This window comes from Planococcus citri, chromosome 4 (genome assembly GCF_950023065.1).
Source record: "Planococcus citri chromosome 4, ihPlaCitr1.1, whole genome shotgun sequence".
In the NCBI taxonomy this organism is placed as follows: Eukaryota; Metazoa; Arthropoda; class Insecta; order Hemiptera; family Pseudococcidae; genus Planococcus; species Planococcus citri.
Window position 1 is genome coordinate 71,023,902 of NC_088680.1, and position 24,358 is coordinate 71,048,259.

The 24,358-nt window shown below is 32.9% G+C and overlaps 5 protein-coding genes across 9 annotated transcripts in view; 4 read left to right on the forward strand and 1 right to left on the reverse strand.

Annotated features, from left to right (window-relative positions):
• Positions 1-1,600: 1,600 nt before the first annotated feature.
• On the forward strand, positions 1,601-8,678 carry LOC135845616 (solute carrier organic anion transporter family member 74D-like). Its single transcript, XM_065364302.1, has 13 exons — positions 1,601-1,876; positions 2,238-2,441; positions 2,519-2,758; positions 2,857-3,057; positions 3,164-3,304; positions 5,757-5,891; positions 5,995-6,159; positions 6,296-6,491; positions 6,614-6,761; positions 6,880-7,043; positions 7,178-7,281; positions 7,450-7,551; positions 7,646-8,678. Exons 1-13 carry the CDS (start codon positions 1,810-1,812, stop codon positions 7,861-7,863), a joined length of 2,085 nt encoding a protein of 694 aa, XP_065220374.1. The 5' UTR covers positions 1,601-1,809; the 3' UTR covers positions 7,864-8,678.
• A 155-nt stretch (positions 8,679-8,833) lies between these two features.
• Positions 8,834-14,994, forward strand: LOC135845614 (solute carrier organic anion transporter family member 74D-like). The gene is made up of 13 exons (XM_065364300.1): positions 8,834-9,525; positions 9,764-9,973; positions 10,049-10,288; positions 10,397-10,603; positions 10,744-10,884; positions 11,535-11,669; positions 11,768-11,932; positions 12,064-12,259; positions 12,384-12,534; positions 12,630-12,793; positions 12,866-12,969; positions 13,096-13,197; positions 13,279-14,994. The coding sequence occupies exons 1-13, from the start codon at positions 9,462-9,464 to the stop codon at positions 13,494-13,496; spliced, it is 2,097 nt and encodes a 698-aa protein (XP_065220372.1). The 5' UTR covers positions 8,834-9,461; the 3' UTR covers positions 13,497-14,994.
• On the reverse strand, positions 14,327-18,033 carry LOC135845617 (zinc transporter ZIP1-like). Of its 4 annotated transcripts, none has more exons than XM_065364304.1 (9): positions 17,908-18,033; positions 17,638-17,823; positions 17,425-17,555; positions 17,203-17,336; positions 16,945-17,047; positions 16,669-16,854; positions 16,368-16,559; positions 15,636-15,879; positions 14,327-15,537 (listed from the first exon to the last, which is right to left on the reverse strand). In XM_065364304.1, exons 3-9 carry the CDS (start codon positions 17,473-17,475, stop codon positions 15,452-15,454), a joined length of 996 nt encoding a protein of 331 aa, XP_065220376.1. In that variant the 5' UTR covers positions 17,476-17,555; positions 17,638-17,823; positions 17,908-18,033; the 3' UTR covers positions 14,327-15,451. The 4 variants fall into 4 exon arrangements, with proteins under 4 accessions (XP_065220376.1, XP_065220377.1, XP_065220378.1 ...); XM_065364305.1 differs by having other exon boundaries at positions 17,638-17,809; positions 17,908-18,032; XM_065364306.1 differs by lacking the exon at positions 17,908-18,033 and having other exon boundaries at positions 17,431-17,555; positions 17,638-17,901.
• A 1,093-nt stretch (positions 18,034-19,126) lies between these two features.
• Positions 19,127-21,946, forward strand: LOC135845615 (uncharacterized). Its single transcript, XM_065364301.1, has 4 exons — positions 19,127-19,363; positions 19,451-19,534; positions 19,725-19,815; positions 19,939-21,946. Exons 1-4 carry the CDS (start codon positions 19,326-19,328, stop codon positions 21,814-21,816), a joined length of 2,091 nt encoding a protein of 696 aa, XP_065220373.1. The 5' UTR covers positions 19,127-19,325; the 3' UTR covers positions 21,817-21,946.
• Positions 21,947-23,056: 1,110 nt separating this feature from the next.
• Moe (Moesin) overlaps positions 23,057-24,358 on the forward strand; it is a 59,014-nt gene continuing 57,712 nt past the window's right edge. The window contains exons 1-2 of one of the 2 annotated variants that reach the window (XM_065364293.1): positions 23,057-23,213; positions 23,884-23,980. In XM_065364293.1, coding sequence (XP_065220365.1) covers positions 23,969-23,980 — 12 coding nt within the window. In that variant the 5' untranslated portion in view covers positions 23,057-23,213; positions 23,884-23,968. Of the gene's footprint in view, positions 23,214-23,598; positions 23,732-23,883; positions 23,981-24,358 lie in introns of those variants that run through there. The other variant, XM_065364294.1, reaches the window with a different exon arrangement.

Below are 24,358 nucleotides of genomic sequence, written 5' to 3' on the forward strand. Positions count from 1 at the left end.
CAAATCTCTCGCGAACGTTTAATTCGTCTTAATGTGTAAACAGCTACTGTGTCGCAGAAAACAGAAACTGATTTATTATCGGAGTTACCTGGGTTATTAAACATTCGAACATATGACGTGTTTCCAGAATTGTCATCGCAACAGATGGAAAATTTAGGTGAAATAAGTACGTCGAGTAACTCGGTCATTTTGAAATATCAGTCGTATTTCCAATGCGATAGGTGATTTCTTAACGTGTATAAAATATTATTCGAGATTTTTGTGAATACTTAATTAAGAATACTTACCTACTTTGTAACAACGTTGGGAATGGTTGGATGAACAGTTTTGAGTCTTTGAGGATTTAAACAATCTACAAAATTGTTTGAAATTGCCGAAGGAAAAAGAAAATATTGAATGTGAATCTTTTTTTTTTTTTTTTTTTTTTTTTAATTTTAAAACTCGTTAGGTATTAATTTAAAAAAAAGAAAAAATAGATTTACATTAAATTAACTCATCAGAATTTAGAATAAATAACGTTGAAATAATTTGAAACAACGTTCGCCGTAAACGGCGTAAAAATGTTAAAGAGTGCCACTTTTTCACCTCATGTTCTAAATTCGGTCTTTAGAGTAAGGTTATTGCATTTTTAATCGTCATACGTATGCAATGCGTAATGAATTGATCTTTGTTTATCAATGAAAAAAATGAATTGAAGTTATAAGTAAATTTCTTATCAATTACCAACTCATTTTAAATAAATAAATAAAAATAACGTTACCACATATCTTTTCATTGATACCTATTATAGGTAAGTAAAGGTATTCAGTTTTTCACGTTCTTCACTTATTTCAATTTTCATTAAAATAAAAATCTACAACGTTGAAGCTATAGTTATACCTCCTTAGTTTTATAAAACATCAGTTTTCAAAAACTGATAAAATGTAAAACTTTGTGATCATTTGCATAGCATTTTCGTTCTCTTCTCTACATTTATGTAGAATGTGAATGATGGAGGAGGTACCACCAGAACGAAATACATAAAATATGACGAATATTTTGCCTATGCTACGGTTTTACGGCATTCCGTTGAATGCAATATCAATCAGTGGAATTTGTACCTCATGTCAAGTAGTGCATTTTCATGACTGAATGAATACCTAATTATGAATTAATTATGATAAAAACTTACGAATACTTACTTTGTTATATCTGAACTTTTATTTGTTATTATCTACCGACTTTTTGAATACTCAATTAAAAAGTAAGTAAGTAATACCTAATAATTAGTTTACATCAACACTCGTAATATGTATTTAGAAAAAAAATAAATTGTATATTTTTCCTTTCATCTTTATCAGATTTTTAATTCACATTTGTGTGATGGTAGATACGTTACTTACAATAGACAAACCTAGGTTATGTAGCAATTCATAAAGATGCGAAGATAGCTTACAGGTAAAAGTTAACAATTATCTGGTGGCAGATAAAAAAATCGAGTCAAGTGAAATATTATTTATAATAGTTATAAACATATCGCTAATGAACTTTACGCTGCTGTATGAATTTTGCACCAGAATACGCAATCGAATAAATTCTCAACAATTTACTTATTTCTAGTAAAATAGCCGAAATGAAAAAATAGTGTTTGCTGCCAAGGCAACAGATGGCGGTTAGTGCAACTGGTTCCGTTCATTATAAAAATTATTTAGTCAACAGAAACACGAATTTAGGTGTTAGAGAAGTGGCCTTAACGTGTTTCCCAAACAAATAAAATTCAGTAATTAGCGTGTAGTTAATTTTTTTTTTAAAATAAAATAATTAATAGGTATGGAGAGCGATTATAAATCTGATCCTGAAACTACAAAAGAGGAAAAAGGAAATAATTACGAAAAAGGTGAGTGACGTATAAACAATTTGAATGTATCACTAATGCGATTAGATATATAAAATTATGTATTGAAAATAATTTATTTAGGTATTAGTTTACTTACAATTTAAAAACCTAATAAAATCGTCACCTTTTTTTTTTTTTTTTTTTTTTTAAAATTTTTATTCATACTTAGAATAATATCAAGTATAAATGATTATTCAAAATTTAAAAAAAAAATGTTGTTCGCAGTAATTTTTATTTTAATACAATACATAGGTACGTAAATAAATTTATATGATTCAATTTTAATTTGAGAATGAAGACGGGAGCTTGATTATTCTGATATATGTATGGAATTTAATTCAGTTTTGTATCTACTTTGCAGAGCTAAAAACTGAACTAGACCTGACAGAAACAAAATGCGGTATCGGTTGCTTTTATCCCGGATGGTTGCAATTTTTAGCCAGCAAGAAAGTATTCGTTATAATTTATTCTTTAGCTGGCATGCAACAAGTCATGATGAGCTCGTATCATGTTGGAACCTCGAGTACTGTGGAGAAAAATTTCAATATGTCAAGCAGAATGATCGGTAAAGAACATTTATAATTCGTAAAGATTGATACTGCCGATTGGGAATTTGACATTTGTTTTAATTTCACATTACAGGAATGATTTCTGCAGCTAGTCACGTCAGTAACGTAATTGCAAATTTGGCGTTGACTTATATCGCGGGCAAAGGTCATCGCACTCGATGGGTTGCTTTTGCAATGTTGGCAATTTCTACTTCTTGTTTTATCAGAACCGTTCCTTATCTTATTTTCGGAGGAGGAGAAAATATCAAGCTATATACTAAGGAGTACGAAGCTTTAGCTAACGTGACCCATCCGTATTTGGAAAATGATATTGGTAAGCGATTTTCACTCGGGAAAATTTTCCAGTCGTGTTTAACACGACCTTTAATCCTTGTTTCAACGTGCATTGATTCATTGAAAAAATATGCTTAGGAAACACAACTGGAATTACTTATTTACACACCAATGTCAACTGCAAACAAAACGAAGACGCGAGTTTTCCAGACAGGATGTCATTTTATACGTTTCTTTGCGCCCAGCTTATCGTGGGAATAGGTTCGTCGATGTACTGGACATTGGGAAGTGTTTATTTGGATGATAACGTTCGTAAAAATGTGGTTCCAGTTCTACTAGGTAAGGATCATATAGCTGGATGAGATTTTCTTAGAGTGTGACATTACCTAATTCTGTCAACTAGGTACCTTTCCTGAAACTAATAATGACGTTATTTTATTTGTAGCATTTGCACAAGCAATAACATTATTAGGACCTACGATTGGTTTTGTAATTTCATCTTTCACGTTGAAGATTTATGTCAACCCTAGCTTGACTCCAACGATCACTCATCGCGATCCTAGATGGATTGGTGCTTGGTGGATGGGTAATTATCAGGCGACGCGGTAGCGTTGCCACCCCGCCCTCCCACGGTTTCAAGCGCGTAATGAACGCGTTCAACCGTAGGTGGCGCAACGCCAGACGGAGTTATATTCTGTAACTATTTCGTAATGCAATTTCCCCGAGTTTCAAACGCAATTTTCTCAAAAACTATGCGTTTATTCAAAAAACGCATAGATAATTTTATTCTTATTTTTCAAATACCTTTCAGAATATATACGAATAATTTTTGTACGATAAAAATTCGCGAAGTTTCAATTAGCCATTTTTTTGTCATTTTGGCGAAATTGTTCTTCAACACTTACTCAAAGTTTGAAGGATTGGCCGAACCAATTTTGATGAAATTTGGAATATAGCTTTGATTTGTCAACCATTACTGACTAAGGTAAAAAAATTGTAAATTTTTTCAAAATTGACCCTGCACCCCCCCTTTTTGGGCCCCAAAAATTCTCAAAATTAACCCAAAATATCAAAAGGCACTTCTCCACCACAAACTTGATGTTCATGCAAAAATTGAGCTTTGTAGCCCAATTACATCAAGCTTGAGTGGAGTCTAAAGATGCTGAAAAATGACAAATGTTGAAAAAACGAGCAGTATATTTATCCAAAGTACAATCAAACCAAAGCTGGGATAGATGTACGTACATCAAAAGGCACATCTACGATGTTCAAAGTACATTTGAACAAAATTTCAGCGTGATTTGTGCCCTATTCGAGGCTGTAGCTTTGTCTAAAGAAACAGTTAATTTGTAATACTAATTTTCGCCATTATTGATTCTTTAGACAAAGCTACAGCTTCGAATACGGCACGAATTACGTTGAAATTTTGTTCAAATATACTTTGAACATCGTAGAAGTGCCTTTTAATATTTTCAAATTAATGTGAGCTTTAATTTATGTGCAATAATTATTATTATTGCACATACACGTTCAATATCAAAATGTCCGTTAAATTTAAAGCACAACAGGTGTTGGCGGCGTTGTATGCAGTTGAAATGCGCTAAAACGTTGAGCAGCCTAGCAGCTGAATGATTTAAGCTTCCGCTCGCCACGCAGTAGACTCCCGTTCGAACCCCATCAGAATCAAAAATTTTTTTTCAATTTTTAATTTTGTAAGCTGATTTTTTCAATATGATTTTTATTTAACATGTTCAATTTTTAAAAATACATTGTAAAAAAACGTTTTTCACTTCCTAAAGTACAAATTTTCTTTTGCCCTTGTTTTTTTTAAAAAAGTAAACATGGAAAAAATTTCATTATGCAAATTTATTTAAAACAAACAAGATACATTTTTTCACCTGAAAAAACATGTTTTTTTTTACTTCTTGAAATGACGTTTTGCTTTACTTTGTTCAGGTTTGTTTGGTTCTCATTTTCAAAATTTAAATTTTTAAAAAGTTGACATTTAAATTCCAAAATTTTGAAGCCAAAAAATGGAACCTGAAAAACACATTGTTTTTCACCTCTTGAATTTTTGAACGTTTTTTCACTCGCTTCACTCAGTTATTTTTTCTATCCTTTTCCTAAACTAAAAAATTCCATTTTGAAACTTCAAAAAATTCAAAAAGGAAAATAATAATTTTTTAATAGGTATTTTTATCAATTATTGGTAAACTTGTCATTTCATCTCTCATTTCATTTTAGAAATTTATATTCGCTATTTGTCATTTTATTTGACAAAATTGAAAGTCTTTTTTTACTGATCGGCGAATTTTTGGGCAACCCCTTCCCCCATCACCCTTGAAAACCCACTGTTTTTATTCCAGTCAGTTTAATGACAAATGTCCAGTAATCTGTCCACTCTCTGCATGCTCCTGCCACCAATGCTATTTTCATTTATTAGATTGAACACTTCATCACAATAATATAGAAAAAAAAGTACTGATATCCTCCAAAAAAACTCTTCAAAAAAGAATTACACCCCGCCCTCTCCACGATTCCTAATGAACCTACTCCATGAACAAAAATTAAAAATTTCAGTAAGAAAATGTTATGATATCATGGTGGAATCCGCCCCTAAGAAAAACAACCTACCACTTCACCATTTATTGTATAAGACAATCTATGAAACAGCTAATGAGCCAAAAATTTGGGCGGACAGATCCCTCAAATAAGTTTAGTAATCTAACTTGACTCTGGAGTGTCGAAGATTTGTCAGCCCCCAAATTTTTGGCTCATTAGCTGTTTCATAGATTGTCTTATACAATAAATGGTGAAGTGGTAGGTTGTTTTTCTTAGGGGCGGATTCCACCATGATATCATAACATTTTCTTACTGAAATTTTTAATTTTTGTTCATGGAGTAGGTTCATTAGGAATCGTGGAGAGGGCGGGGTGTAATTCTTTTTTGAAGAGTTTTTTTGGAGGATAAATTAATACCGAATTAAAACTAAAAAAATTAGGTGCAAAAATTACGGTTTCGTTTGATCTTTGTTACAGGTTGGTATCCAATTGGAATATTTGGTTTAGTATGCGCATCTGCCTTATCCTTATTTCCAAAAACATTACCAAGGGCTGCATTGAGAAAACTTGGGAGCCCTTCTAATCCTAAAAGTGATCAGATATCATTTTCAGGTAATGAAATGAGGATAAAACATTTGCTAATTCGTTCAAATGAACTTGACTAATGCACCAAAATAACATTTCAATTAATCAAACTATTTACTTCACTTTTTAGATTTCAAAAATGTCATGAAAAGGATTTGCAAAAATAAAATCGTCATGTTCAATTCCTTCAGCTCAGTGAGTTTCTTTTTAGGGACTTTAGCTTTTTGGACATTTATGCCTAAATATATGGAATCCCAGTTCAGATTTACTGCATCACAATCTAGTCTTTTAACAGGTAGGTAACCTTATTATTAGGTGTATATTTCATTAAAAAAAATTAAAAAATTAATTTTGTTGGTTATTTTAATTTTTTTTACCAATCCTGTTTACAATTTAACGTTAATTACCTATAATTTGATTTTTTTTTACAGGTTCAGTAAGTATTTTGACAAACGCTGTGGGTATTGTGACCGCCGGTTTGATAATTACTAAATTTAAACCATCGGCGAGAATTCTAGCAGGTTGGAATGTAGTTGTTGAATTTCTCGATGTCTTAGGTCGTATCGCATTAATATTTTTGAGTTGCGAAGAACCGAAATATCACGGGCATTGGAATACTAATAACAGGTGCGAATAGAATTTATGGTCCATATGAGAAATGAATTTGATAAGATGTGTACTTTTTTTTTTATTGTTATACCTTATTATTCTAATTATAAAAATAGAAAAAAAATCTACTCAATTTACAGCTGGAACTTGACAGAAAATTGTAATGAGAAGTTCAATTGTGGAAGTGATATTCAATATGCTCCAGTATGTGATACATCTCGTGATCTCGTATTCTATTCGTCGTGCCATGCTGGATGTTCCTCATCTTCAATGCTGAATGGTACAAAAGTAGGTATACGATGGCAATTTTAATTTTTTCATGGGAAATGTTTTTTATTTTATTTTATTTTTTTTTAATTATTATTATTATTATTATAAATTGACACTACCTAATTATTTTTATCAGATATACAATGATTGTAATTGTGTTCCTGATCCGAATGCGATAGTAAAAGATGGAATGTGTCCGGTGGATTGTTCCACGAGGATTGCATTGCTTTTTGTAATGATGTTAATTTTAGGTTTAACATCGGCCACAGGAAGGTCGGCTAATACGTTGATACAGTTTAGGTAGGTGATAGTGTGGCTTTGTAGGTGCTTTATAGTTACTAATGTGTACATTAGATATACTTATCCTATCCACATACACATGACAATATGGCCATAATATAGGAATAAAACACTAATCGACTATTAAATTTCAGATCTGTTGACGAGAAAGATAAATCAATGGCACTTGGATTCACTAGCACATTGTTAAATTTATTCGCATTTATGCCAGCACCAATTCTATATGGGATGATCATGGGTAAATAATTACTCATTATTAATAAGCAGATCTACAGTAATTATAAATGAATTTTTATCTCATTTGAGAGCAGATCAACCTCATTTTAAATTAAATTTTTATAAATTTTGTCATTCTATGCATTCACTCGAATGTGTGCAGATCATAATTTATAAATTTATTGTTTAGATTGGACTTGCATAGTCTGGGGAGACCACTGCGGATCCAGAGGAAATTGCTGGATTTACGACAGCACGAAGTTACGACTTGGTTTCAATTTGACTTCTGCAGGTGTGAATAATATTCATGTTCTAAACTTTTTTTTTTTTATTAATAAGCTCACCTTCGAGACATTAATTCGGTTTTTTTTTCATTTTAAAAATAGGATTCATGTTTGTGGGAACCATTCTGGATTGTTTTGTGTGGTATTACGTTAAAGGATTAAGAATTTACGACGAAGATTTCGAGGAAGATTCAAAAAATACCGCAACGACCGATCAGATTCTGGAGAAAAAAATCAAAAAAAACGACAAACTTGAAAATAATGTCGAGTTATCTCTTATGTTTACAAATGATGATGCTTTAAAAAAGCTTGACTCGTAGAAATAATAGGTAATAATAATAATATCACCATGTTAAAAAAACAATTAGGATTTGGGGAAATACCTGATTAGTCATACAGGTAATGTATTTACCTATAGGTACCTCTGAGTATAATTTTTATAACGGCTCTTCGTGTAACTTCTGAACTTTATTCTACCAAACCTATAATGAAAATAGGTAAAACTACGTCATAAACGCTTCATTAAGGTGTTTATAATATAACCACGCTTCAGCAAAGCTTCGACGACCGAATAATTCGTTTCGTTAAAATTTTTCAGTGTTGCACATAAATTGATTGAGCAATTAAAAAAATATTATTCAACCATGAAATGATAATGTTAATACCTACATGAAAGATTGAAACCACCATTGTTAATTTCTCATCGCCTTACAGATAAGCTGATGTGATTAGCTCTTTCATTTCATTCATTATCATCGTTAGTTGTTCAGGTTTCAGAATTTCAAAAAATTCAAAAAAAAAAATTTGTAGAAAACTTTGTATTTTTAAAATTAATCTGCGATATTCTCAACAATTTTATTCTTAGCATCCTCATTGTGAGAAGTTCCTTGAAAGAAACTGCAGATTTCATTTATTCAACTTTCAATAGGTACTTATCTAATGTGTTATAAAGATCTCATCTGTAAAATATACCTTTAAGCAATTTGATTTTCAAGAGCATGAAAATTCTCTATCGAGTTCCAAATTCATTGTATGAGCTAGTTTATAATATTTTTAGCTGTCAGATATTTATTGAATCGTTCGCTTTTTTTAATTTTAAGAAAAAAATTATAGATCATAAATTTTTTTTACCAAACTCTGCGTATGTATTATTGAAATGCTGAATGAAGAAGGCGATACCTTCGCAATTATTGACAATGTACGAAAAATATGACGAATGTCTTGCCTATACTACGGTTTTAAGGCATTTCTTCTTGCAATTCATCAACACATACTTAATTGAATATTGAAAAGTAATAATGTTTATTTTACATCTGCATTAACATGGGTACAAACCTATGTAATTATTTAAAAAAAAAAAAAAAAAAAAAAAAGAATACGAAGCGAGTAAATTGTTTGTACGAAACGATGAGATTTAATTAATTGACAATATAAAGTCTTTATAACCGAAAAATACCCGCGTTTGATTCAAAACTTGGGTATACATTTCATGTATACCAATTTAACGACGGGAAATAACAGTTTAAAACAACACGATGAATTTACTAATGCATGAGATAAATTAAAGTACAAATTAAACAGTAAAAATTACAAGTAGGTAGGCTAAAGTAAAATGACCATCAGTCAAGAAGAGGAAATGTAATGGTATACATATAAGAGAAGAAAAGGGAACGAATCCTGTTTTCTTGGTTGCTAATGCATGGCAGAAGATGAAATTACCCCCTTGTTACCCGCCTTTTGCAAACTTTATCTAGCCATTGGTTCAGAAATTACCTAAATTGTTGAAATGTGATAGGTACATATACAGCATAGCATAAATGTGGATTCAATTGTAATTATCAAACAGGTATTCAACTTGAGCTTTTGCAAATATTTATGCACTTTGAATGAAGGATACCAACCTGCATTTGGAACAATAATGGGTGATATGGAAAACGATAATGAATTCGGTCCTGATACTACGAAAGAGAAAAACGAAAAAGGTGAGTGACGTAGGTACTTGAGCAATATTTTGTTTAAAAAAATAATATACCTAATTAAAGTTTTTAATTACTCATCGTGTGTTCTTTTTTTTTTGTTAATACTATAGCTTTAGAGCTTTAAAATTCTAGTACCTGAGATATTTGTACTTATAATATTATTGCAGATTCTTATTTTGAAATTTTTATACTAGTAAATAATTTTTTTTTTTTTAATTAAGTATTTAAATTTTGATTTAAGGATTAGAGATGAAAACTGGATTAGATCTGACAGAAACAAAATGTGGTATCGGTTGCTTTTATCCCGGATGGTTGCAACTTTTAGCCAGCAAAAAAGTATTCGTTGTAATTTATTCGTTAGCTGGAATGCAGCTGGCTATGCTGAGCTCATATCATGTAGGAACCTTGAGTACTGTGGAAAAAAATTTCAATATGTCGAGCCGAATGATCGGTACCTAATATAGAACATACACCTTTGTACGACTCTGATGTTTGACCATGTATTTATCAAGACGTTTTATTCCAGGTATGATTTCAGCAGCTAGCCATGTCAGTAACTTGTTTGCAAATTTAGCGTTAACTTATTTCGCTAGCAAAGGTCACCGCGCTCGATGGATCGCTTTAGCACTTCTTACAGTGTCAACTTCTTGCATTGTCAAAACCTTACCATATCATATTTTCGGAGGAGGAGAAAATATCAAATTATACACGAAGGAATACCAAGCTCTAGCTAACGTAACGGATCTGCATTCGGAAAATAATGTTGGTAAGCGATTTCATATGTATATAACTACCTACCCAGGGAAATTTTCCTTCGGTAACTTTTGACCACCTCTTTGTATTTTCAATTGCATTATTTGTTTATCAAAATTAGGCATAGGAAACACAACTGCAATTACTTATTTACGCACTAATATAAACTGCAAACAAAGCGACGACGCTAGTTTTCCCGATAGGATGTCATTTTACATATTTCTTTGTGCTCAGCTTCTCATGGGAATAGGTTCCTCGGTTTTCTGGACATGTGGATCAGTCTATTTGGATGATAACGTTCGCAAAAATGTGTTTCCAATTTTAATCGGTAATGATGATGATAGGTTTTCTTTTTCATTAAATTTTTTTCACCTAGATATATGTGGGTATTTTCATAATCATATGTACATTTACCTAGGTACTTATAAAACGATAGGTACCAATTTTATGGCGTTGTTTTATTTTTAGCATTTTCGAACGTGATGACATTATTAGGGCCTACGATTGGCTTTTTACTAGCATCGTTCATGTTGAAGATTTATATCAGTCCTAGCTCGACTCCAACGATTACTCATGAAGATCCTAGATGGATTGGTGCTTGGTGGTTGGGTGAATAAATAATTTAAAAATTATTACAATAATATCGATCTAAATTCATTTTAAAATTTTATTAAAAATGAAGATAAATTATTAATAAGGCATTTGATGTATTGCGGGTTGCATATCGTTTTGCCTGAACTTTATCAGTTGTTTGACGAGCATTCTTATCAGTGACAGTGAGTATCAAAATTTCATATTTTGAGCAATTTTCACAAGGTGTTTTTGAAATATATAGCTTTTATTTAGTTTTTTCTTCAATTTTAAACTCTGTTAAATCCTGTGAGCGATGGAAAAAGATCCGCTCTTTGTTGACTGTCGAGGTTCTAAGACGTTTTGTCAACTTCTTTAAAACTCGACAAAGAGAGGATCTTTTTCCATTACAGGGTTTAACATTAACAGTGTTTAAAATTGAAGAAAAAACTAAATAAAAGCTATACATTTCAAAAACACCTTGTGAAAATTGCTCAAAATATGAAATTTTGATACTCACTGATAAGAATGCCCACCAAAATGATAAAGTTCAGGAAAACCGATATGCAACCCGCAATACGTCAAAAGCCTTATTCGGCTTATTCATTTTTTTTTCTTCAATAAATGAAGATTAACCATAGGTACTTCATTTATGGTGCCATAAGTATACTTATTTTTTGTTAATATAGGTTGGTATCCAATTGCCATATCCGGCTTGGTGTGTGCGCTTGCTTTATCCTTATTTCCAAAAACATTACCCAGAGCTGCATTGAGAAAACTTGGTAATCCTTCTCATCCTAAAAGTAATCAGGTATCATTCTCAGGTAAAAATAAGCAAAAAGCATTGCCTATATACTCTATGCACTTAAAAACGAACCAATTAATTAAACCAACTAATTTAACTTACCTACTTCACTCATAGATTTCACAAATGTCATCAAAAGGATATGTAAAAATAAAATCGTCGTGTACTGTTGTTTGGCTTCGGTGAATTACTGTATAGGGATTTTAGCTTTTTGGACGTTTATGCCTAAATATATGGAATCCCAGTTTAGATTTACTCCATCGCAATCTAATCTTTTAACCGGTAGGTAAGATCTGTGTACATACAATTTTCACAACAAAAAAAAAATCTTGCACACGCACAATATTACCTATTTAAATTAGGTACCTACATGTTGAATGGCTGACGTGTCTAATTGAGTTTTCATTTCACAGGTTCCGCAAGTCTGGTGACAAACGTTTTAGGTATTGCGTTTTCCAGTGTGGTGATTACTAAATTTAAACCACGAGCGAGATATCTAGCAGCTTGGAATGTAGTTATTGATTTTTGCGATTTCCTGAGTCGCGTTGTATTAATATTTTTGAGTTGCGAAGAACCGAAATATCATGGGCATTGGAATACTAATAACAGGTGCGTGAAGGGTGAGATGCAAACGAAATTGTCATATGTACCTATATTCGAAAGATAGATACTAGGTATTTCCATATTTACTCTAATTGAAATTGAAAATATTAAAATATATCGCAATTTATAGCCTCTGGAATTTGACAGAAGACTGTAATAAGAACTTCAATTGTGGAACTGATATTCAATATGCTCCGGTGTGTGATACATCTCGTGGTCTTTTATTCTATTCGTCTTGCCATGCTGGATGTTCTTCATTTTCAATGCTAAATGGTACAAAGGTAAGTACATACTTACGATGAAAATTGTAATTTTTGTTCTAAGAAATAATAGGTGGGTATATTTTTTGTGTTTATTCGACAATTATTATCGTTAGATATACAACAATTGTAGCTGTGTTCCTGATCTGAATGCGATAGTAAAAGATGGAATGTGTCCGGTGGATTGCTCGACGAATATTACATTGTTTTTCGTAATGATTTTTATTTTAGGTTTTACATCGGCCTCAGGATGGTCAGCATATACGTTGATACAATTTAGGTAGGCGCGGTAGATTAGATAGGCAATAGGCCTATATGTAGATTTCCATCTCCTAATGATCTGCATTTTCAGAGCCGTTGATGAGAAAGATAAATCAATGGCGATTGGATTCACCACCACAGTGTTGAATTTATTAGCGTTAATGCCAGCCCCAATCCTATATGGAATGATCATGGGTAAATAATTCAATAAGAAAAGAGCAGATTTAGTCTCATTTTCACTTACCTAAATTCTATCATTTATTATATTCGCCGCAATTTGAATGTGTTGCTACTATGGATCTGATCAAATCAATTGTTTAGACTGGACTTGCATAGTCTGGGGAGACCACTGCGGATCCAGAGGAAATTGTTGGATTTACGACATCAAGAAATTAAGACTTGGTTTCAATGTGACTTCGGGCGGTATGAATAATTCATTTTTTTTTAAATTTATAAACTGACTTTCAAAATGATCCTAAATCCACTTTTTTTCATGTGAAACAGCATTCTTGTTCGTGGCAACCATTTTTGATTCTGTTGTGGTGTATTACGTTAAAGGACTGAGAATTTACGACGAAGATTTCATGGAAGATTCAAAGCGTACTACAACGACTGATCAGATTCTGGAGAAAAAAGTCAATGCAGATGACAAACATGAAAACAACGTTGAGTTATCTCTCATGTTTAAAAATAAAGATGCTCGTGAAAAGCTTGAATCGTAGAAAAGACAATAGGTACTATGACATCACAATTTTTCTATAGAAAAAAAACTTACAATCGCAAAGAATTTAGGGAAACGAAAATACTTACTATTTACAATTAATGAGTCATATTATGTTTTTCGTTCAACGTACGAGGTACTTAATGGTAAGATTATTTCGTGCCCGTTGTAGCGACGTTTCACAGGCAACTCATTTAGGAATTATTTATTTCGTTAACATTTTTCAAAGTTGCACGTAAATTGATTGAGTTATTAGAAAAATATTACTTAATGCAAAATATCGATGCATAAAAAGGTTAAAACCCACCAGTGTTGATTTTCAGTATAGAAAAATATTTTTATAGGTATATAAAATTAATAATCAATTTTTATTAAAATCAAGTTAGGTATAGTTAAATAAAATTTTAATTAAGAAAAATAAAAAATAAAAAAATTTATATTTTCTATACAAATTATTTTTTTTAATAATAATTTTTTTCGTGCATGTTTTAAAATAAATATTTCCACCAAACTTCAGAATATTCTGAAATTGCTTACGATCTTTCCAACAAGATTTGTTTAATTTTTTTTTTTTTCAATTTAAATTTCGGTTGTTGGATTGTGGATGTTAAAGGCTAAGACGCCGGATGTCGTTAATTGATGATGATGATGATGATATTACCTACTGAGAAATTTCATTCTCCATCATTCTCGTGTGAAGTTTGTTGAAAAAAAAAAATTGCAGAAATATGTACATAAATTTCATATCGTCATCTTTCAATTGCTAATTATCTACAACAACGATCTCGTTCGTAAATATTAAAACCAATTGATTTTTAAAAACGAATAAAATTTTGAAAAATTATCACAGTTTATTCAACATAAGATATAACACTGTTATCGAGATAGATTAATACAAATAATACTCTTTATACAATAAATTTTTAACAACAGCGTGAGTAAATGAAGTTCCAACGTACAAATCGTTCAGTATTTACTGTTCCCTTTCCGCTCACACTACGAACAAAAACGTCCATTATACGTCCATTATATACTCATTATCATCAATTTAGAGTGTTGAATATAGGCACTTGATTAGAACTCAAAAAGATGGCTTGACACTAATGGGGTAATTCAATTTCACGTTTAAATGATAAATTACTTTTTGAGTATTCAAAATGAGATTCTTAAGTATTTCATTTTAAGCAAAAAAAAAAAAAAAAAAAAAATGTACATTACACAATAAAATAAAATGAAAATAAAAACTTGATAAAAAATGTTATCCGTAACGCTTTCAAATACCATCGAAATATTTTTAAATGTGATATTATTAAATGTAATACTACAACGGTTATTTTTTGACATTTTTTTGGTACATTATTATAAACATAACGTTACGTCGTAAATTTACGCATATTCCGAAATTATTATTGTCTAACAAATGCGAATAACCGAATCATATAATACTGTTCGTAAGAACTGGGCTCTATCCTCACTATGTACATATGTATATCGCGAAATTCCCATCAAAATAATAAATATCACATTGGTCTACTACCGTCCTCCTTTCGCTCTCACAGTCTCACACACGAGAAATTCGACTACGGGGTTCCTTTTTTTTGAAAAAAAAATTACACTCATCACACATGTACTTAATACAATAGAGAGAAAAATCTTCAAATTAGACGATGATAGGTAAATCTAACCCATTAACTTACAGCAAAACAAGAAAAAAGAAAATATGTACAACAAACAAAACACTAAAAAGCAAAAACAAAAAAAACGGATATCAATTAAAAAAATCCTCTAAAAAATACGCAGTATCTAAAAAGATTGTCTTTCTAGGACATGGACGTAGAAAAAAATATACACACACTTGACCAAATTCCTTATAAAAAAAAAAAAAATGAAAACGGATACTTAGAAATTGCTCCTTTGGTAACTGAAGAATTTTTGTCATGTAATCGAGGTGTTTGGCTACTGTCTCGTTTCATAAATAACCGATGCGCAGATTGACGAGAATCCAAAAAGTAAAAATAGTAGATTCAGTAAACGCGCTTGGCCTGTAAAAATGAATCATACGACATACTCGTGAATCACAAAATACACATGTTAGACGAATGACGGAACGAATATTTAGAATCAGTTTACTTGTACACACCTCGTTTCAATTCTTTCGGTAATATTTCTATAAATATGATAAAAATGAAAGTTCCGGTTGATATGCCGGTTAATACGCCGTTCAGCAGGTTGAAATATTGAAATGGCGATAATTTCTTCAAAAATATTCCGATCGCTGTACCAACTGGGGTCATTAAACTAAACCATAAATCTAACTGGATCACAGCCGATGGTTTTAATTCGCATTGAACTACGTTCAGTCCAATGCTAAATGCGACGGGAATCTGAAATCATGAAACAATAATATGATTAATGGGATTATTTTTTTTAGAAGGATAATAAGAAAGAAATAGAACGTAGATTGACTGTAACAATTTTGAATCGATCCCCAGAATTTTGTATTTAGTAACTCTATACCTTTTCAAAAAATTTAGTAAGCATTAATGGCAATTTTTCAAGCATTCTGTAGCGCGGAACATCGATGAGAATATATTTATGACGTCAATAATTCAGAAAATCTCCCACATAAACAGTTCAAACAAAGGAAATACAGCGGAAATAAAGAGCTCTGGGAGTTAGGAGTACCCATTAAATACTGCGTAGACTAGTGTCATATCAAGAAGCCGTATCGACGTGGGATACAATTGATAATGAAACAATAATCGAAAATAACGTCGGTAATAATATAACAAATGGTTTATCCGGCCGATAAATACGTTTCCAGATAACGATTACCATATCTACACTCGTACATGTTATAATTACTAGTCACCTTGTGAATTAAAATAGCGATAGATATTTGAATCAAGATTTCGGGATTTTCTTGTAATCCTACGGCCAGTCCTTCGAAAAAAGAGTGTATACATAAGGCTGTCAGTAAAAATAAAGCGTGAAATTTCGTCTGTAATTTTCTATTCTCTTCTTTTTGCAAAACTTGCGTCAATTGATTTTGCATATTTTCTTCCTGAAATTAAAACACATCGGTCGTAATGAAAAAAATGAAATCAGATTTTCGAAGCTCGAAAATCGATGGATGATTTCTTCGAATTTTCAGTAACAAACATCAAGTTTACCTGATTGACGACAGTCAAAGTTTCTTTTTCTAGCTGAATATTTCTAGCTTGTAATCGTTCTATCGGTGTCCTGCAATCTGTAGTTTTTTCATTACAATCGATCACAATTTGCTCGGCAGTTAGAATAGATAAGAATCCAAATGCGATAATGAATTCAGCGAGAGGAAACGTAGTCTGAGGCACAGCCTATAAAAATAAAAACAATAAGTCGTATTACACAACATTATCAAGATAGTATTGTCTTCGTCAACGTAAACAGTATGTCATAATTCGTGCCTTTTTCATCAACTGGATAACTTGAGGAAATAAATCGAGAAACGCCGTACTGAGGAAAACACCTCCAGCAAAACAATTCAAAACGCTTACGATCCGGCCATATCTGTGAAAATAAACGCATTTCGCGGTTTTAAAAAGACAACATCGAAGTTTCGTAACGAGCTATCGAATCATTTCTATGTTTTCTCACGAACGTAACAAAATGAAATTGATTTTTAAACGTGATGAAATATGCAAATAGGTAGGCAAAACACGTACTTGGCACGACGATCTGCGTCTAGAGCATTCCGAAAACTGGAGACTATTCGCAGAGGAAGCAAACTCGAGACGAAAGTGGTTACAAATAAGGCAGCTAGAATGGCATATTTTGTACTTTCGACGGCTGCATCGTCCTGTAATATAGGAAAATAGGAAGTTTAGTACTTTAGTGAAAAGTTGCATCTTTCGACCATGAACATGAGGAATTTGAGTTTATCATACCGTTACCGTAAGAACAGGTGCAACCGTAGAAGATGGCTCCACTGAATCCATGGATCTCTGGCAGAATATACTACTGGTACTTCCAAAACACGGTGATGATTATTTTTAAAATACATTTATCAACGAAACATCTGTAGATAATTCAAAGAAGATGTAGAATAATATTTATCATCGAACTAGATCTAAACTATATGTACCAATTCATAAACTTACCAATGAACTAACATGTACCATATAAGTTGGAACTTGAAGTTAAGAAAAACACTCATGACTAGAAACTTTCAGCGAGCAAAACACACAACCGTATCCGTTATCAGCGAGCTTCGAACTTCGAGCAGCAACCAGCACGTTAAATGACGTATAATTATCAACAAATTAGCTTCAACTGTAACAATGAAACTTCAAAAAAATGAACAGGTTATCGATATCGGAAATGAGTCACTTAATTTCAATTATCAAGCATCGATTATTTTTAAGACATACCTCAAAAAAATAGAAGTGAAAGAACTAAGAAGAAGCGAAAACGAAAAGCGAATTTTTTATCACAAATCACAAATTTACCACTACCACACTACCACAAAGCAAAGATAAGCTACACTTCATTAGAGGAATAGGTCCTACTTTCCAGGGATAGTCAGTGACGTCATAACTACAGATGTAATCGAAGCAGAGCTTTGACATCACTCCTTTATCACTTCGTGGAAGAGTTTTATCAATTATCTTCAGCTCATAACATTTTGAATAAGTAAAGAAACAGTATTTTGGTTCGGTTTTCTATTAAAATTAAAAGGAAAAAAATCGTATTAGATTCGTAAAAGGTAGTTAACATATATGTAAAAGTAAAACAATGAAACGATGAAAAGAAATTTGAGACTTTGAACTTTATCATATCATTCTATACAAGCTAAATCAATACGTATGATCATCCAGTCTGCGAATTAGCATTGATTGATCGGCAATTAAGCTTTTCTCTCATCTCTTTTTCAGCAGCGCTAGACGCTAGATAAAAGAGTATTGTTTTTTTTCCGTTTTGACTTCCGACTATGATGAGGTACCATTCAAAAAGTACCTTTTTCAGAATCAAAATTCAAAGTTTCAATAGGAGTGGAAATTTGATGTACGTTAGATATGTAAGTGCGAATGGTATTGTTTCATCGAAGCCGACGGATATTTACAGACAGCACATAAAATGTGATTTCGATTTTTTCTGGTTTTCATCTCTGTAAGACAATAGCTCAATAGCATAGTAAGACAAGAACTTATGATGACTATGATGAGTTTTTCCCATCCTACATGGTTTTTTGAAGTACCTATTATCGCTTACGGTTACCATTACTATCTTTTTGTTCACTCATACAGAGCTGTAAATGCTTGATCAAGTTTTTTTTTATGCTTAAATGTATGACCACAGCGGTCACACGTTATTGAACTTGGTTCCATCTTACAAATTGTTTACTACGACTTACGAGCTTAATTTATTTAATTAGCTGAAAAACATGAAGAGAAAATACTAATAAAACACAAGATGAAAATAATGAAAGATAATAAGTTTATTTACATCACGAAAATCTATGCTATGACGTCATGAACACTAAAATTACGACAGCCATTTTGCAGGACCTATTCCTCTAATGAAGTGTAGCTGCAAAGATACGCCACTAACGCCACCTAGCTGCTTACTTTGGAAACTTGAAAAATTGTAAACATTGATAACGAAAATGGTGAAGCACGCCGCCTGTGTAACGTGCTGTAACAACCTGCATCCACTTCTTTTACTTTTATTTTAGATTAGGATTATGCAATTTAAGCTGATTTTCGATAGAAGATTTGCTTTTAATTATTTTTTTTGTTTGTGTTGAATTTGTTATATTAAATAAGAAAACCCGTTGTGTCATGGTGTCATGGATAAGCAAGGGTCTTCTGATGACACTGGGACTAGGTAAGTGTTTTGTTACAGTACACAAACATACAAATACCAATGTATTTATAATGTATTAATGATGACACTTCTGGAAATGTGTCACAGACCCCGAGGAATCAAACGAACGACGGATGTTACGGAAGAAAGCGACGACGTGAAAGAACCCTCAACGTTACAGGAAGTTCCAAAGTAAGTCATCAGTGCCATTAAATGTTGATCAAATCTTTGGTCGCCATTACTATTACGTTTTATGGCCGACACCGATTCAAGCGTGAATGGATTCTTCTGCAGTTTTGTTCATCTATAAACCATGCTATTAAATTGATTGAATACTTCTTAACGTAATAATTGAGTTGGATTTGTTTTTGTTATTTTGTAGTAAAAAATCTCGACCCGAACATGGTGAGGAATCAAGTTCGCCTTCGGAATCAGCGGTATCTCGAAAAGTAACAACATCTCAACAACCCGACGTAATTAGCTTTTCTTTTGATAAATTCTTTGCAATTTATTGTTTTTGTTTTTATTTAAATTGAGCTACTAGCGTTGCGAAAATTTTCAATTACTCGATTATTGTACAACGTATGATGTTTCAGGATTCCAACCAACTGACAACGGTAGACGATACAGGTATTGAGGAGCTCGATATTGTGTCTGCAAACTACGAAGTACCCACCGACGCGTTAACGGAAGCAGAATTATTACCAGTAGCCGATCGAACACGTATTTCGGAACAATGGCGGGAGGAGAACGAAGATATGAGCACCGATTTCTCCGAATTCACTCGTAGAAAGTATGTGGTGAACAAATCCGGTATTGTTGGAAAATTATTACATACCTTCCATCCAAAAAAAAGAAATGTATTCTTTTTTTGCATGCCTACGGGCTGCATAAAAACTACCAGCAGTATTGTTTTGGAGAAATTCTTTTCCGCGAATGTCGGCGATGATGAGAGAGAGAAATTACTACCGTGGTTTACAGAAACAATCGACGTTAAGTATTTTCAAGAGCACAAGAACAAGTATACGGTTTTCAGAATGTCGTTTAGTGGATTGCGTTTGAGGCGAACGTCAACTATGGCTGAGATAAGCAGCTTTATTTACAGGCAGTTTCTGAAAAAATTGGGTGGCATGCGAAATCACCCGTTGTTCAAACCAGCAAACGAATCGGTCGAATTTGAAAATTATAATCCGAATAATGACAACGTAGACATTTTCTCAAAAATTACATGGTGGTTGAGAAACACGTTCACGCTCCCAGTCGTCGTAATATTAGACGAATTGGATTTACCCGTCTCTTTCTCGGTCATAGAGAAAGAATACGTCAAGAAAGTAGCAGGTTTTTTCAGTGCTATAATGGCACGATTGGTTTGTGTTGGAAGTTTCAAGTTCGTTATTGGATTTGGCATCCATCCCTGGTACGATGTTTTCAGTTCCAAAGATTGGCGTTATTGTTTAGTCAGTGATCGTGAGTGGGCGAGTTGCTTTTTATTCACGCAAGGTGACATGGACAAGTTGAAAACAAAATATACGATATCAGATGCCGATATGGCCAAGATAAAAGCTGCTTACGGAGGTTACGGTTTCGATTTGTACAATCCAGCTTCAGTTACCAGATATTTGTCAAATGGTGGAGAACTGAAATTATATAAATGGCACCGGCGTACTTACGATATCCTCGATTTAGATAACTACGGAGTGAAATGCATTTTATCGTGTTTTATGTCTGGAAAAGAATGGGAATTGACCGTTGATCTTGCCAGTAAAATGCAAGGTGTATCTAATTACAAAGCAGCCCTCGCGCATTATGTATCTGCTGGCTTACTCTCGTTACGAATTGTACCGAAAGATCAATCGAAAAAAACTCCTGAAAAAATGTATATTTCGGCGGGTAATTTAGAAAACCGTAATATTATTGGGTTTTTTCTAAAGCGCATCGTCGATGTGTCCAACGTGTCGGAGGCTGTGACTAAAGCTCACACATTCTTAATGGAAGATCGATTTGAAAAGTTAGCCGAAATGGTCAACGATGCGTTCCGAAATATGGATGCGAAAGAATTGGTACAGGAACGAGACTACCACAACCCGCTCCACTTTTTTTTTTATTTGTTGATACGGGATTTCTGGGAAGTTGAAAGTGAAGATTGCTTTTGCACTGGGAATAAAAAGACTGGACAAAGCGGTTTTAGCGATTTAACGCTAAATCTGAAAAAACCGCTCAAACTGACTGTTGATTCGAAATTTATAATAATGGAACTGAAAGTCGTGCCCCGAAAGAATCAAGATATTACGGAAGATGACATTACAAGTACAAAAAAAAGAGCTTTTCAACAAATTGTAGCCAAAGGTTATGCCGGAGATCGATCGGGTAAAATTTCAGAAGTTGCTGTTGTGTGCTCTGGTAAAGTCGTCAAAATGTTCTTAATGACAGATGCCGACAGAGCTGAGGCGAAACGCGAGTTGACGTCAAAATGAATTGAAATTCATGTTGCGAAGTTCTTAGTTGTATTATCGAAGTTGTTTTAGTTGTTAAGAAGTTGTTTTTTTTTGTGTAATTGTAACGAATTAAATAAAGAAAATGAACGGTAAGATTAGCCGAATATTATTTTGCTTTCAATCGTTTCTTTTTCATCATTTTAATAATTGTGTAGCCATCATTTCAATTTTGAAGTCTAGTCTTTAAAAGAAAATTGGAAATAGGTCGACGCAGATTCAATAATTTCAAGAAAAGTAAATTTATTCGCATAACGATGATAATGAAATCTTGAAAATTAATAAATTATTCTGTAATTCGTATCATAATCCTTGAAACAATAATAATTACAATTATGACAACAATTTACAATAATGCTCAATAATGAAAAAAAAAACCAATAGAAATGAGGTTAAAGGAAAATTATCGGACGAACATAAATCGTGGGCACAATAAAATTTCTATCGCCGATAAATGCGCTTCGCCAGCGGCCAGATTTTTCTACATCCGTAACAAGAACACACGTGAACCTATCACTCAGTATCATTCAACAATAAATCATCATCCGAATTCGTGCCCTGCGAGAACAGAAACAGAATGTTTTAAAATAACTCGATCGAAATTCAGTAAACAATATTTTCAAAAAAGACACCGTGAAGAATCCAACTTACAGAAAGATCAACTCCATCCAAATTTAACTGATTCAATTCTTTTTCAATTTCGTCATCGATCGATGATGATTTCGAGATTGTTCTCGGTAATTCTGGTAGGGGTGCTTTAATTTCAGCTTCTAATACTTCTTGTTGATTTTCTTCAAGTTTTTCAAAATATTCCAAAATTCCGGGGAAATCGAAACGGAATTTTCTACTGCTCGCAGCTTCTTTCATTTCTTCGATGAGGTTTCTTTCATTTAAAGGCTAAAAATTTGAGAAAATAAATTACGTTGCAGGTTGCAGCCGTTAAAATTACCGCGACAATGAAATTTCAAATTCAAAATGTATGCACTGAGCAATCCTTTGAAATTTCTATGAACACGCCAAAAAATATCAAAATATTTCATTTAAAAATTTTTTTTTTTATTTAAAAATCAAAAATTCAAATTCTTGCAAACCTACTCAATTTCATATGTTATTACCGTAACGTTTACGTAATAACCTTGGTAATTCAAAAACATCACGCATTCCAATGAACACATTCCAACACTCGCTCATGAGATGAGAATCGACCCCTTTCATTGAATGATGTGTTTGGAGTTCGGAGTTTTGGTACTCATTTTTTATTCGGTACTTGTAATCGTTATGCGTATGAATGAAATTTCGTTTAATTAGTGAAAAATTTGAAGTTTTTATTCATTTAAATGATGCAGAAGTGATGCTTGAATGAGCGAAGAATCGAAACGGTATATTACTCTTTATTTTTACTCATTTTTATGTATCTGTCGAGTATTCCCTGATTCGCGCGAGTCATTTCTCACCGTCTACCTTCTGAAAATTATAATCCACCGTCTTATTGAAAATCTGCCAAAAAGGTGCTTAGAAGAAGTTATTCCTCCAGTGTATTCCAGCGAAGATTCAGCTCTCCGGCGTTCGAATTGCTGGTTTTACAAACTGTGTTATTGTCGGTATACTTTGATACGTTGCGTGTGTTTCATTACCCCCCTTAAAGAGTAATCGTTGATACACACAATGTGTTTGAAATTCCCCGAAAACATGAATCTCTCGTACGAGATAAGATTTTCATACCAGAACGCTACTCAATTACTCAGTACACACATACGTGAGTCAATCTTGAAACCGATAATCGAGTACTGAGTTGGCGGTCACCTGTAGCTTCTCTGCTTGTCGATTTCATCACCGCGAGTTCGCGTAAATAATGCCGAATCGTTGTAATTATTCTCATCGAATACAAAGTTGACCGGTAAATTTATCTCGAATTAGGCGCTGAATATGTCTGGCCTTCCATTGTTATCTAACCCGGACGTGTTCGGCTTTTTAAATATCGCTTACTTTAGCGCCTTTGAATACACCTGTTGATATGCGCTCACCAAATGTGTTTTTTTTCTGTTTTAGGTGGAATTATTTCGAGTGTAATTTAAGGATATCGTGAAACAAGAGTTTTCTTTTCCCTCTACAAGTCTGAAGACATTCCGTCAAAATGCCGAAATCGGTGAGTAACCGTTGTTAATATTATAATGCATATTGTACGATATTATGCGTATTCTTCTAGGTTTCATTAACGAGTATTTTAACGTTACCGCGGTATCGGAAGTATTCAATTCGTTACTAATTTTTCCGCTTCGAAGGTAAAAAAATGCGATGTGAAGTTTTTGATGACTGCGTATAAAATAACATTACCCATGCCGAACTCCATTGTACGATTTTTCGTCATAATAACTAACCTAACGTATATGCTACACAAACGGTGTTCCACTCGTCGTAGTTGTCTCGTACCATCGTCGTCGGAATTATTTGAAATTTTTTCCGACAAAACAACGTTGCGGTTGCAGCAGCAGAAACGCAAATACAATTGGAAAATATTTACCGC